The 14,126-nt window shown below is 40.9% G+C and overlaps 3 protein-coding genes across 5 annotated transcripts in view; 2 read left to right on the top strand and 1 right to left on the bottom strand.

Annotated features, from left to right (window-relative positions):
- Window positions 1-459, top strand: part of LOC130920486 (calpain-2 catalytic subunit-like) — a 30,545-nt gene extending 30,086 nt beyond the window's left edge. Inside the window, exons 19-21 of the mRNA XM_057843754.1 lie at window positions 109-225; window positions 294-352; window positions 425-459. Of these exons, the coding sequence (XP_057699737.1) occupies window positions 109-225; window positions 294-352; window positions 425-448 (200 nt within the window). The 3' untranslated portion in view covers window positions 449-459. The remainder of the gene's footprint in view (window positions 1-108; window positions 226-293; window positions 353-424) is intronic.
- A 2,468-nt stretch (window positions 460-2,927) lies between these two features.
- On the bottom strand, window positions 2,928-3,585 carry mrps28 (mitochondrial ribosomal protein S28). Its single transcript, XM_057843755.1, has one exon. The coding sequence runs from the start codon at window positions 3,523-3,525 to the stop codon at window positions 3,061-3,063; it is 465 nt and encodes a 154-aa protein (XP_057699738.1). The 5' UTR covers window positions 3,526-3,585; the 3' UTR covers window positions 2,928-3,060.
- A 4,724-nt stretch (window positions 3,586-8,309) lies between these two features.
- The window catches only part of LOC130920327 (CSC1-like protein 2), a 32,147-nt gene continuing 26,330 nt past the window's right edge, over window positions 8,310-14,126 (top strand). The window contains exon 1 of one of the 3 annotated variants that reach the window (XM_057843446.1): window positions 8,310-8,749. The gene's annotated coding sequence lies outside the window, so the exon portion shown is untranslated. The remainder of the gene's footprint in view (window positions 8,750-14,126) is intronic. The other 2 variants (XM_057843447.1, XM_057843448.1) reach the window with 2 other exon arrangements.

Here is a 14,126-nt window from a genome sequence, read left to right as displayed (position 1 = left end):
AACGTGATTAATTTTAAAAAATTAATTAACGCCCGTTAACGCGATAATTTTGACAGCCCTGATATAAATATATATTAAGTGTGATTTTTGTTTTTATTTATGTGGTAGGTTTCACCCTAAACAACGCCATCTACCAGCTGCTAGTGGCCCGCTACGCCGAGCCTGACTTGACATTGGACTTTGACAACTTTGTGGGCTGCTTGATGAGGCTGGAGATCATGTTCCGTAAGATCCTTCTCATCACATTTAAGATCTCAAATTGTCCGCCGGCTAAGCGCCTTTTGCGTCTTCAGGAATCTTCAAGAAGATGGACCCCGACGACGGCGGCACCATCCAGCTCGACTTCAACCAGGTTATAGTCGATCTCCGTCCCTCGGTGAAACTGCCGCCGCGTTGACAATCATGTCCTCTTTTCTTCCTTCAGTGGTTAACCTACTCCATGATCTGAACGCCCGCCCACCAGCTTTCTGCCCCGCCCCTTTGGAGAAAAACTTTTCTACCTGCGATTTGACGCCATATAACTTTATAACTGCGCAAAAACTAGACAATAAAAGTGGAACGATTGGCTTTGTCTCAAACAGTTACTCGTTTCTCCGTCGTTTCAGTGCCATTGACTGTGATAGACGTCCAATCGTTGGTCAACTGTAAATTTCAATGAGTGTTGGAGATAGATGTCTGATCCATTTGGAGTGCGAGGTGAACATTCAAACATAGACTTCATAATTAAATTGACAGGACAGATTCCCCAGACACTGCGCCACGCCTGCAAGTAAGGGGCCGTCCTACACTCCGCTTCAGTCGGTCGCAGTTATTCTTAAACTAAGATGTCTGATCACGTCATTTTCAAAGTATCGGAATCGGCAAAAAAATATCGGACATGCCTTTTTTTAATATACAGTATATATATTTTTTAATTGTTTTCTAATTGTATTTAACGTTACAGACAAAATGTCTTACAGTCATCCAGAGTCTTTAGTTTTGGCTTAAAGTAGGGCTATCAAATTTATCGCGTAAACGGCGGTTATTAATTTTTTAAAAATTAATCTCGTTAAAATATTTAATGCAATTAACGCATGCGCTGCACGACCCACTCACGCATTGTCGCGTTCAATCTATAATGGCCCCGTTTTACCTATATATATATATAGAGCTAACAGGCAGCATAAAATGAGTAGAGAGAATTTTGGCAGTCTTTGGAGCCTCTTTTTAATTGGCTAGAGCCTTTAAATCCCTCGTGGAAAGCAATGTGGGGAAGAACGGTAGTGGTTGATCTTTTCCTTAACACTAACAGACTTGCATTGTACTTCGACATATTAATGTAAAATAAATGCTAACTGCACGTTTTTTCTTTTTGCTTTTAACCAAGAATCGAGACTGTTTTACATCCATATCTAAAAAGAATTTGGTGATTTAAGCATTTATTCACAATAATTTTCAACGTAAAAGATGTTGTGGTGAAAAGGCGGCACCACAGTGGCTTTGTCTGGCAGCACATTCAACATATTTACATAAAGGCTAACTGCACGTTTTTTTTGTTTTTGTTGTTTTTTTGCTTTTGACCAAGAATCGGAACTGTTTTACAACCATATCTAATGAATCCAGGGATTTAAGCATTTATTCATAATAATTTTCACTGGAAAAGCTCTGTTTACATCAGGCGGCCGCTAGCTACATTTACTAACAGACTAACATTGTACTTCGACATGTTTACGTAAAAGAAATGCCAGCCGCACTGGGTTTTTTGTTTCTTTTAACCAAGAATCGAGACGCTTTTACGCCCATATCTATAAAGAATTCGGGGATTTAAGCATATACACAGGAATTTACACCGGAAAAGCTGCTTACATCAGGTGGCCACTAGCTAAATTCACTAATACACTAGCATTGCACTTTGACATATTTATGCAAAATAGATGCAAACTGCACGTTTTTTTTTTTTTGCTTTTAACCAAGAATCGAGACTGTTTTACGTCCATATCTATAAAGAATTAGGGGATTTTAGCATTTATTCACAAGAATTTTCACCGGACAACTTCATTTACATTAGGCGGCCGCTAGCTACATTTACTAACAGACTTGCATTGTACTTCGACATATTAATGTAAAATAAGTGCTAACAGCAGTGTTATGTTTTGCTTTTAACCAAGAATCAAGACTCTTTTACATCCATATCTATAAATAATTGAGGGATTTAAGCATTTATTCACAAGAATTTTCAACAGAAAAAGCTGTCTGTGATTCCACTCGGTCAGCTTTGACGGCCTCGCCAACAATGCAGGCGCCAATTAATCGGCCCCGCGTCCTGTAAATATATTATGAAATCTATGATTCAAACTAATTGGACGTTTTTTGTTGTTTTTTTTTATGCTTTTGCGGTGAGGGTGGCGTCCTATCTCTGTGCATTGATCCAACCTGGTTTTTCCCTTGTTGGTCATTTTGAGCTGTTCTTTTATGACAGGGTGCCATTTGTGTCGCCAGTATTAATATAGCTATATTTTAACAGACCCTTTAACCCTTTGAACCAATTGATCATTGCTTCAAGAAGCTTCATTTGGTCTTCACTACTTCCTTAGGGGAGACCTTTTCTGCCGCCTGCTGTCAAGACTGTTGTAGTCCAACATGCCTCCCAGCATGCATTGCAATGCTACAGATGTATGTAAATAACAATGAAAATCAATGTTCTTTGCTAATTATTTATTCAGTTACTGTTCCAGTTTTCATTGTTAATTAACAAAATTAACTTTTTTCCTTCTTAACATCAGGGGGTGCTGGAGCACCCCACTTCCCGCATCACAACCCAGTGTCACTGTCCACTCTGTTGTGTTAGTGTCCCTTTAAGAAAATTCCCCACTTATTAATGACATCACTCTTCTGCAATAACAATGTGGAAAATTCAATTCCTACCAAAAAAAAAAATCATTAAAATAATTTATGTGTATTTGTTCAATGTTAATTCAGGCCAGCTCGCACGACGCCATCTTGCGGACGATTCGGTCACTGCTGCAGTCGTTGAGCTCCAAAGAGCTAACAAAGCTTTTATTTGTTAAAAAAAAGTCCAAGTCAGGAGCGAGTCGTAGTGGGTCCGTCTTTTCCGAGTAGGGTAGCGTGGGCCTCCAGCAGCGTGACGTCAGACTCGGCCCCCAGAAAGCGTCCGGTCAACTCCAAGTCGTGCAGTCTCAGGCGGACTCTGTCGCCGCGCTTCAGCTCGTCCCCTTGCGGCCGCCGACACACGGCGTGGAACTTGGCGCCGAAGTCGACGTAGAGGTCGTCGCCGACGATGTGGAAGATCTTCCCCACGACCGTCTTGTCTTTGCCGGGTCCCATCTGGACGAGCGGGCTGCGGCGGAGGAGATCCGCGAAGGAGGCGTCGTCGTCTTCCGGGCGGCGGCGACGACGACCGAGCTCCGACTGAGAACCGAAGGCGGCCGCGAAGCCCGACTTTGGCTTGTTGGCGTCGGTGCAGAAAGCTTTCCGGAGCGTGAACGTGCCGAGCGTGCGCCGGGCGACCTTCCACGCGGCCGACATCTTGAGTCAAGCTTCCCAGAAACAAACAGTCTCTTCTTCTTCCCATGAGTTTTTACGGCGGTTGGAGCAGGAGCGCCTCCCTCCGTCTCAATTGCCACATTGCTTTGAAGCTACTTCAACAGGAAACCTATTGTTCATATACGACCCGGAAATTTGCCAAAAACTTTCCCATTCATTTTTAATGGGATGCAACGTTGGTTCAAGTTTCCCATTCACTTCCAATGGAATTTACATTGCATTGATGCCATTGACGGCCATGTATGCCGAATCTATTGATGCCAATGTACTTGGATTCCATTGGCGCCTATGTAAGACGATGCCATTGACGGCCATGGAAGTCCAATTTTTTCCCCATTCATTTTCAATGGCAAAAAAAAACAGTGTCCCCAAATCAACAGGAAATGACCAGATATCAATAAAACGTGTCCCGCCAAACGTCCCCAATTCCATTGACGCTTATTAAGGGTGCTGCGGCCATGGACGTCCAAATTTCCCAATCATTTCAAACGGCATTTACATTGCATTGATGCCATTGACGGGCATGTTTGTCCATTCTATTGATGCCAATGTACTTGTATTCCATTGACGCATATGGATGTCGATGCCATTTACGGCCATGGAGGTCCAAATTTCCCATTCATTTTCAATTGCAAAAAAACAAATGTCCTCAAACCAACAGGAAATTACCAGATATCAACAGGATGTGTCCCTCAAATGTCCCCGAATGACCTGATATGACTAGGACACCCCCCCCAAATGTCCCCGAATGACCTGATATGACTAGGACACCCCCCCAAATGTCCACAAATGACCTGATATGGCTAGGACACGCCCCCAAAATGTCCCCAAGTGACCTGACATGACCAGGACACGCCCCCAAATGACCTGATATGACCAGAACACACCCCCAAATGTTACCAAATGACCTGTATGACCAGGACACGCCCCCAAAATGTCCCCAAATGACCTGATATGACTAGGACACGCACCCAAATGTCCCCACATGACCTGATATGACCAGGACATGCCCCCCAAATGACCTGATATGACCAGGACACGCCCCCACATGTCCCGAAATGACCTGATATGACTAGGACACGCCCCCCAAATGTCCCCACATGACCTAATATGCCCAGGACACGCCCCCCAAATGACCTGATATGACCAGGACACTACCCCCAAATGACCATATTTGACCAGGACACTCCCCCAAATGTCCCCAAATCAACAGGAAGTGTCCCCCAAATGTCCACAAATGACCTGATATGGCTAGGACACGCCCCCACAATGTCCCCAAATGACCAGACATGACTAGGACACGACCCCAAAATGACCTGATATGACCAGGACACGCCCCCAAATGACCTGATATGACCAGGACACACCCCCAAATGTTACCAAATGACCTGTATGACCAGGACACGCCCCCATATGTCCTGAAATTACCTGATATGACTAGGACACGCCCTCCAAATGTCCCTACATGACCTAATATGACCAGGACACGCCCCCCAAACGACCTGATATGACCAGGACACTACCCCCAAATGACCATATTTGACCAGGACACGCCCCCCAAATGTCCCCAAATCAACAGGAAGTGTCCCCCAAATGACCTGATATGACTAGGACACGGCCCCATAGGTCCCCACATGACCTAATATGCCCAGGACACGCCCCCCAAATGACCTTTTATGACCCGGAAACTACCCCCTAAATTACCATATTTGACCAGGACACGCCCCCCAAATCAACAGGAAGTGTCCCCAAAATGTCCCTAAACCAACCTGGGCGGGGCTAAGATCTGTTCCTCCACACAGCAAAGACTTAAGAGTAATTTCTCCAGAAATTGCAGTTTCTAGTTCACATACAAATTTGTTCCTTTTACTTGATATATTCATTTCAATATTGTCTTATTCACAAGTGTCTGTAACTTGTGACTATTTGAATGGGAGCCTTTCTCCCAACCAAGGTCATCGTATTGAGATAAAGCCATTGTGTGTGACCTGGGTGCAGCTGCGTAGCAGGAGCATCACTTAACCTAAAACAGTACTGGGGCACTGGCGAGTGTGCAAATTTTTTTTAGCACTTATCTACCGTAAAAAGTCAGAAATAGCACTTTAAAGGTAAGCTCGGACTTAAAGACTTGTAGGCTCTAATAAGCCACAATTGTTCTCTTTTACTCAAATATGTTATTAGAAACACATAAAATATTATTTAAAAATCTATTATATTTAGTACGTTTTTCGACCTAAGGAGTTTTACGTACGCAATGCAATGACGCGGTTGGGCTGGACTGGGAGAATAGCTGTGCTAGCTAGCAAGCGAAGCTAGTATGAATACTAGAGGCGTGCGAAATTTCCGATTCTTAGATTATTCGCGATTCGGCCGTGGAAAATTCGAGAACGATTCACAAACTTTCAAATTCCGATTATTGAATTAAACCAGGTAAAGCGGAAGTAAAACACAGCCAGCGCGGTCTTTGGGACGCAATGAGGAACGGACCGAGAGTAAATATCATATTCAACTCATGCCGCTAAATAAAAAAACAATCATACCTGACTGCGGCTGACAGCCGCTACAAACAACGCCCAGTTGCTAGTTGCTACAAACTAGGGCTGCAGCTATCGAATATTTTAGTAGTCGATTAATCGATGGACTAGTTTTTTCGAATAATCGAGTAATCGGATAAGGAACATGAAAAATTAAAATACCTGAGCTGAGCCTCAAACGGTGTATATATATTTTTTAATGAGGATTCATGTACGACAAAAGAACAATTGGCTTACGTAGAAAAAGTCCGCCTGCTTAAATGCTATAAAATTCTAGTTTTTCTTTTTTTTTACAATGCTCTTAACAAATGGTTCAGAGACATATTCCCACAAAAACGGCTAAATATACCTACAAACTAAATTATGAATGCATTAAAAAACATTAGCTCGAACAAAAACTTAGCTTACGTTGGTCTTAACGGGGAGCAGTTGGATTCAGCCATGTGAAAAGAGGCAGACCAGAGGGCAGTGTATCCATGCCACTTTAATTAAACGAATACTCGAAGCAACAAAATTTAATTTGATTTTTTTTCTTTTCATCGAATACTCGAGTTAATCGATTAATCGTTGCAGCACTACTACAAACATACGGCTACAGTAGATATCATATATATGTAGAACTAGATGCAAAATGACAGACGCCGTCAGTGTTAGAACATGTATTATTGAACAGAGATGCGAAATGACAGACTTTCCGGCGTAAGTAAACAGCCGCCATCTTAAAGCAGTAGACCTCTCTAGAAGGCTCTGTTGTACAGAACCTAATTATTTTTTTTATCTAAAATACTCCTATATCGGCAGAATCTTGTCTTGAATCTATCTTTAAATGATTAAACGTGTTAAAACTTTGACAAAAGTAGACAGAAGAGAAATTATGGAATAACGGGAGCAATTTAAAAAACTGTAACAGTTAATTCACAACAGTAAATTAATTGAATGTAGTTTAAAGCTGCTGATACAGAATGGGGACTGGAGTTTTTTATTTACTGTTATTTTTGTATATTTGTTTACTGTTATATATTAACTTGATACTGAAATAGTTTGGTTTAGCCTGAGAGGATTTTTGAACCATTTCGGAACTAATGTACAAAACAAAAACATAAAAAATAAAAAAAAATAAAAAAGGAGGGGGGTGCATCAATAATCGTTTTATAATCGAATCGGAGCCTCTGAATCGTAATTGTAATCGAATCGTTAGGTGCCCAAAGATTCCCAGTGCCCAAAGATTAGTGTGTAAGCTACTTCATATGCTGGTAGCAGTACTGCTGACCAATTTATTAAGTCTGTGTGCGGGCCAGACGTTATTGATTTTATGACAGAGGCTGGGGGCCGGATGAAATTTGACCACGGGCCGTATTTGGCCCCCGGGCCGGACTTTGGACATAGCTGATTTAGACACAAATGTCCTAGCCATAATATGGCCCAAACACAAAAAAGGTCGCTTCAATCAAAGAAAACCTTTTTGATGAAAAATTCAGTGTTCAAATGCAAATTTTTCAATCTCAAATATTTTTTCGCATTCAAAAACCTTGTCCATGAATGAAATTTCTCTCTTTTTTATTTTAAAAATGTCCTAGCCAAAATGTGGCCGAAACACAAATCAACATTACTCCAATCAAAACAGTTGATTTAATAAAAAAAAAAAAAAAATGACTTCAATAAAAAAAAAAACTAAAAAAAAAATCAAAGAAAAATAGCTTTTACATGCATTTTTTTTTGTTTCAAATTCATTTTTGCATTCAAACACTTTTTGATTGAAGCAAGTTCTTTTTGGTTGAAAATATATATTTTGATTGAAGCAACTTTTTTTTTGAGTGAAGCAATTTTTTTTTATTGAATAATAAAGACACAGATCTACACCCATTTAGCTGCACCCAGGGGATACAATTTTTGACTGGGGTAACTACATGGGCACGGCACCGGCGGGCGTACCATATTCAATGGATGACGATCTTGGCGAAAATTATCGCCCAAGCAGCCTGATTTAGAATTCCCCTCAAGAATGATGGGAAACAAAAAACACTCATTGTCAACTTATTATTATAAATATTCTTGTAAGTTAATTTTATCGCTGACACTGCGTTTCGGGGTCATCAACATGTTGTGCCCCCCCCCGCCACAAAAGTCAAACTCCGCCTATGAGATAGATATATAGAAAGTCTTTATTGTCCCACAGGGAAATTAATCATCATCAACATTAATACACATCACTTCATAATAAACAACATTTAAGAAAGACAAGAAGAACATGGTAGAGTCAATGCCCGTCTAGCTTTTCCACTCGAGGCGTGGGCATTTTGCCGTACGGGGCTTTTATTTTGAAGGGCTAGTTTGGCGCCCCCTGTCGACGCCTCGCCCGCAATCGCCGCGTGTCGTCCGCAGCCGCAGCAGCATCGGCGGCGGCTAGCGGACAAGATCAGCCGAGCCCAGCCCAGCCGAGAAGCAGCCTCCATTTCAGCATCTGAAGAGGAGGAGGAAAACGAAGAAGAAGCTAGAAGAAGAAGAGGAGGAGCGAGAAGAGCGGGCGGTCGGTTTAGCAGCAGGTGCAGCCGTCGGCTTTCGCAGGCCGGCCGGCGATGGCGTCGAGGCTGCGGCACGACGACTCGGCGGACGCGGGCCGCGAGACGCTCGGAGCTGCGTGAGGATTTCATCACGCCACTTCCGGTGCTCAGGTGAGGCGCGCTCGGCCATTGTTTCGCAAAAGGCCCCGCTAGAACGCACGCACGCGACCTACGGCCGCGGTAGGGGGATGGGGGGCTATCTTGCGGGCGACCGTGGCGGCGATGACGATCTGCGTTGGGGGGGCGCTCTTACGTAAGACGCGCAGAGGACACCGAGCGAGCGGCAGTTCGGCTCGGTTCGGGCGGCTTCGGCTTCGTCCTGCCATGACGTCACACGCTGACTCAGTGCCGGACGACGTGACAGACAGCCGGCACGTGACGTGACGGCGTCTCATCGTGCAAAAACAATGGCTTTCCCCGTGCCATTGTCGCTCGCTCGCTTGCGAAGGACGCAATTTTTTATGATGACGTGATTTATTGCTAATCATTCCTCGGGATGAGATGACCGGCTAAGAAAAATCCAAAAAAATGATTCAGGTCCTATATGCGTATAAGAGATGTTCGAGACTCACTCTTTTTGACAAGCTATGCGCCCGCAAAGAAAGCAAGGACATTAGCCGCGTTTTTGGAATGACAGATGACGTCAAGTCCGGCGTGCTCTCTGCATCTGTGTTAAAGAAAAACAGAGGGATGCGGGCCTGCCTGCCTCCCATCTTTTCTTCCTTTATTTTCCTTCTTCATTCCACCCACCAATCGTCATGTTTATGAAAGATAACGTTCCCACAATAACAAGAGACAATCAAACAAATAACAATCATTTAAAAAACATTTATTTGAACTTTCTTATTGGAAACGGCAGGATCTGTGTGCGCCTGCGCGGAGATATTTTGAAGCGTGCGCGCTGGAGTGAATGTCGTGTAAATAGGGGTGTGACAATACAGTTATCCCTTGTTTTTCGGGGTTAATGGGGACCAGAACCAGTACCTGTCGCGATAGAAAGACAGCGAGAACGAAATGTGGTATTTGCTATGTGGCAAAATGGATTTTGGTATGTGGCATTTTTTGTATCTGGCATAGTGGCTTTTGATATACGGTGTGTTTTTTTTTTTGTTTTTTTTTGTATGTGGCAAAATGACTTTTGGTATATGGCTTTTTTGGTGTATATAACATTTATTTTGTATATGGCATTTTTGCAGGCATGTCCACGCCATTGACAGCTATGTACATCCAAATTTTCCATTAATTTGGATATACCAAAAGTCATTTTGCCACATACAAAAAAAATGCTATTCATCAAAAGCCACTTTACCACATACCAAAATCTACTTTGCCACCAAAATCCCTTTTGCCACATACCAAAAAAATGTCTCACACACACCAAAATCCATTTTGCCACATACCCAAAAAATGCCCATACCAAAATCCATTTTGCCACATACTAAAAAAATGCCACATACCCATTGAAAATGCCACATACCAAAATCCATTTTGCCAGATACCAAAAAAATGTCACATACCAAATAAATATCACATACCAAAACCATTTTGCCACATAAAAAAAATGCCACATACCAAATAAAAATGTCCCATACCAAAATCAATTTTGCGCCCCCCACCAAAAAAAAAATGCCACGTACCAAAATCCATTTTGGTGCATACCAAAAAAATGCCATGTACCAAAACCAATTTTGCCACATACCAAAAAAAATGCCACATGCCAAAATCCATTTTGCCACATACCGAATAAAAATGCCACATACCAAAATCCATTTTGCCACATACCGAATAAAAATGCCACATACCAAAATCCATTTTGCCACATACCGAATAAAAATGCCACATACCAAAATCCATTTTGCCACATACTGAATAAAAATGCCACATAACAAAATCCATTTTGCCACATACAGAAAAAATGCCACATACCCATTAAAAATGCCACATACCAAAATCCATTTTGCCAGATACCAAAAAAATGTCACATACCAAATAAATATCACATACCAAAATCCATTTTGCCACATACCAAAATCCATTTTGCCAAATACCAAAAAAATAAAAAATGCCACATACCAAAATCCATTTTGCCACGTACCAAATAAAAATGCTACATAACAAAATCCATTTTGCCACATACAAAAAAATGCCATATACCAAAATCTATTTTGCCACATACCAAAAAATGCCACATACCAAAATCCATTTTGCCACATTCAAAAAAAAAATGCCACATACCCATTAAAAATGCGACATACCAAAATCCATTTTGCCACATACCAAAAAAATGTCACATACCGAATAAAAATCACATAACAAAATCAACTTTGCCACATACCAAAAAAAAAAAAAAAAGCCACATACCAAAATCCATTTTGCCACATACCGAATAAAAATGCCACATACTAAAATCCATTTTGCCACATACCGAATAAAAATGCCACATACCCATTAAAAATGCCACATACCAAAATCCATTTTGCCACATACCAAAAAAATGTCACATACCAAATAAAAATCACCTAACAAAATCAATTTTGCCACATACCAAAAAAATGCCACATACCAAAATCCATTTTGCCACATACCGAATAAAAATGCCACATACCAAAATCCATTTTGCCACATACCAAAAAAATGTCACATACCAAATAAAAATCACATAACAAAATCAATTTTGCCACATACCAAAAAAATGCAACATACCAAAATCCATTTCGCCATATACAAAAAAAAAAAGCCACATACCAAAATCCATTTTGCCACATACCGAATAAAAATGCCAAATACCAAAATCCATTTTGCCACATACCGAATAAAAATGCCACATAACAAAATCCATTTTGCCACATCCAAAAAAAAGGCTACATACCCATTAAAATGCCACATACCAAAATCCATTTTGCCACATACCAAAAAATGTCACATACCAAATAAAAATCACATAACAAAATCAATTTTGCCACATTCCAAAAAAATGCCACATGCCGTAATAAAAATGTCACATACCAAAATCCATTTTCTAACATACCAAAAAAAAAAAGTCACATATATGGCCCCATTCATTCTTTCCTTTACACAGATCAGTTGTCCTGGTCCCTTTGCAGAAAAACAGCCCCAAAGCATGATGTTTCAACCCCCATGCTTCACAGTGGGTATGGTGTTCTTCGGATGCAATTCAGTATTCTTTCTCCTCCAAACACGAGAACCTGCGTTTCTACCAAAATGTTCTATTTTGGTTTCATCTGACCATAACACATTCTCCCAGTCCTCTTCTGGATCATCCAAATGCTCTCTAGCGAACCGCAGACAGGCCTGGACGTGTACGGTCTTCAGCAGGGGGACACGTCTGGCAGTGAAGGATTTGAGTCCCTGGCAGCGCATTGTGTTACTGACAGTAGCATTTGTTACTGTAGTCCCAGCTCTCTGTAGGTCATTCACTAGGTCCCCGTGTGTGGTTCTGGGATTTTTGCTCACCGTTCATGTTATCATTTTGACGCTACAGGGTGAGATCTCGCATGGAGCCCCAGATCGAGGGAGATTATCAGTGATCATGTATGTGTTCCATTTTCTAATAATTGCTCCCACAGTTGATTTCTTTACACCTATTGCAGATTCAGTCTTCCCAGCCTGGTGCAAGTCTACAATTTTGTCTCTGGTGTCCTTCGACAGCTCGTTTTTCTTGGACATAGTGGAGTTTGGAGTGTGACAGACTGAGGTTGTGGACAGGTGTCTTTTATACCTATAATGAGTTAAAACAGGTGCCATTAATACAGGTAACGAGTGGAGCCTCGTAAGACCTCGTTAGAAGAATTTAGACCTCTTTGACAGCCAGAAATCTTGTTTGTCGGTAACCAAATACTTATTTTCCACTCTAATTTGGAACTAAATTCTTTAAAAATCAAACAATGTGATTTTCTGTTGTTTTTTTCCCCCCACATTCTGTCTCTCATGGTTGAGGTTTACCCATGTTGACAATTACAGGCCTCTCTAATCTGTTCAAGTAGGAGAACTTGCACAATTGGTCGTTGACTAAATACTTATTTGCCCCACTGTACCAAAAAAATGTCACATACCAAATAAAAATCACATAACAAAATCCATTTTGCCACATACCCATTAAAAATGCCACATACCAAAATCAATTATGCCACATACAAAAACAAAAAAAAATGCCACATACAAAATAAAAATGCCACCAAAATCCATTTTGCCACATGCCAAAAGCCATTTTGCCAAATACATATTACCACTTTTCGTTCTCGGCCCAGCTGTTGCGATAAGTGAAAAAAAAACGCAAAGTAGCACCCCCAACCCCAGATTTAGCACTGGAAAGACATACATGTAAGACATGTTTTTTCACCGTTTTCCCCAAAGTATAATTAGAAAGTTGAGAAACAATTTAAATATATATATATACTAGGGCTGTCAAACGATTAAAATTTTTTATCGAGTTAATCACAGCTTAAAAATTAATTAATCGTAATTAATCGCAATTCAAACCATCTATAAAATATGCCATATTTTTCTGTAAATTATTGTTGGAATGGAAAGATAAGACACAAGATGGATATATACATTCAACATACGGTACATAAGTACTGTATTTCTTTATCATAACAATAAATCAACAAGATGGCATTACCATTATTAACATTCTGTTAAAGCGATCCATGGATAGAAAGACTTGTAGTTCTTAAAAGATAAATTTTAGTACAAATTGAAATTTTATATTAAAACCCCTCTTATTGTATTTGTAAAATTTTCAATCAAAAAATAAACTAGTAGCCCGCCATTGTTGATGTCAATAATTACTTACACAATGCTCATGGGTGCTGAAGCCTATAAAATCAGTCGCACCCAAGCGCCAGCAGAGGGCGGCAAAACTCCGAAAAACACAAGTACACCTTTCACTGTACTGTCATTTTTAATCTGTTTGAGCGGAGCATTTGTGCGTTAATTGCGTCAGATATTTTAACGGGATTAATTTTAAAAAATTAATTACCACTCGTTAACGCGATCATTTTGACAACCCTAATGGTTTTTAAGCACTTCAAATGGAATAAATATGATAAGTTTTAAACAGGTTACTGTCCCACCAAATTATTTTTAAACAAAAATAAAGTTAAAAAATGCTTGTCTTTATTAAATGCTTCATTGAGTGAGTCCACTCAAATCCGCTCAAGCTGCTCACTTACACACAATGAGTTGCCACAGCAACTGTTTAACAAGTCAAACGATTGACATATGCGGCGCTTTGAAGTTTCGGCTTCCATGCGTCTCTGGCAAGATCAAACCTTAACGTCTATCAATCATCGTTAAATTTATTAAGCAACTCCAGTGCACTGCCTGACTAAGAAAAGTGACAGAGTACGTATAGGCAGGGCCGGCCCAGCCTATACGCAGACTATGCAGCTGCTTAGGGCCCCTGACCACTTGGGGGCCCCCAATCTGGCAATTTTTGTTGTTGTTTTTTTTTACTACAGTTTGC

This window comes from Corythoichthys intestinalis, chromosome 8, assembly GCF_030265065.1.
Source record: "Corythoichthys intestinalis isolate RoL2023-P3 chromosome 8, ASM3026506v1, whole genome shotgun sequence".
Lineage (NCBI taxonomy): Eukaryota > Metazoa > Chordata > Actinopteri > Syngnathiformes > Syngnathidae > Corythoichthys > Corythoichthys intestinalis.
Note: the sequence above shows the minus strand (reverse complement) of the source record. Positions and strands in the feature narration are given on the sequence as shown.

Excerpts from the sequence above, each read along its gene's own strand:
- mrps28 (XM_057843755.1), bottom strand. The coding sequence starts at position 3,525 with ATGTCGGCCGCGTGGAAGGTCGCCCGGCGCACGCTCGGCACGTTCACG.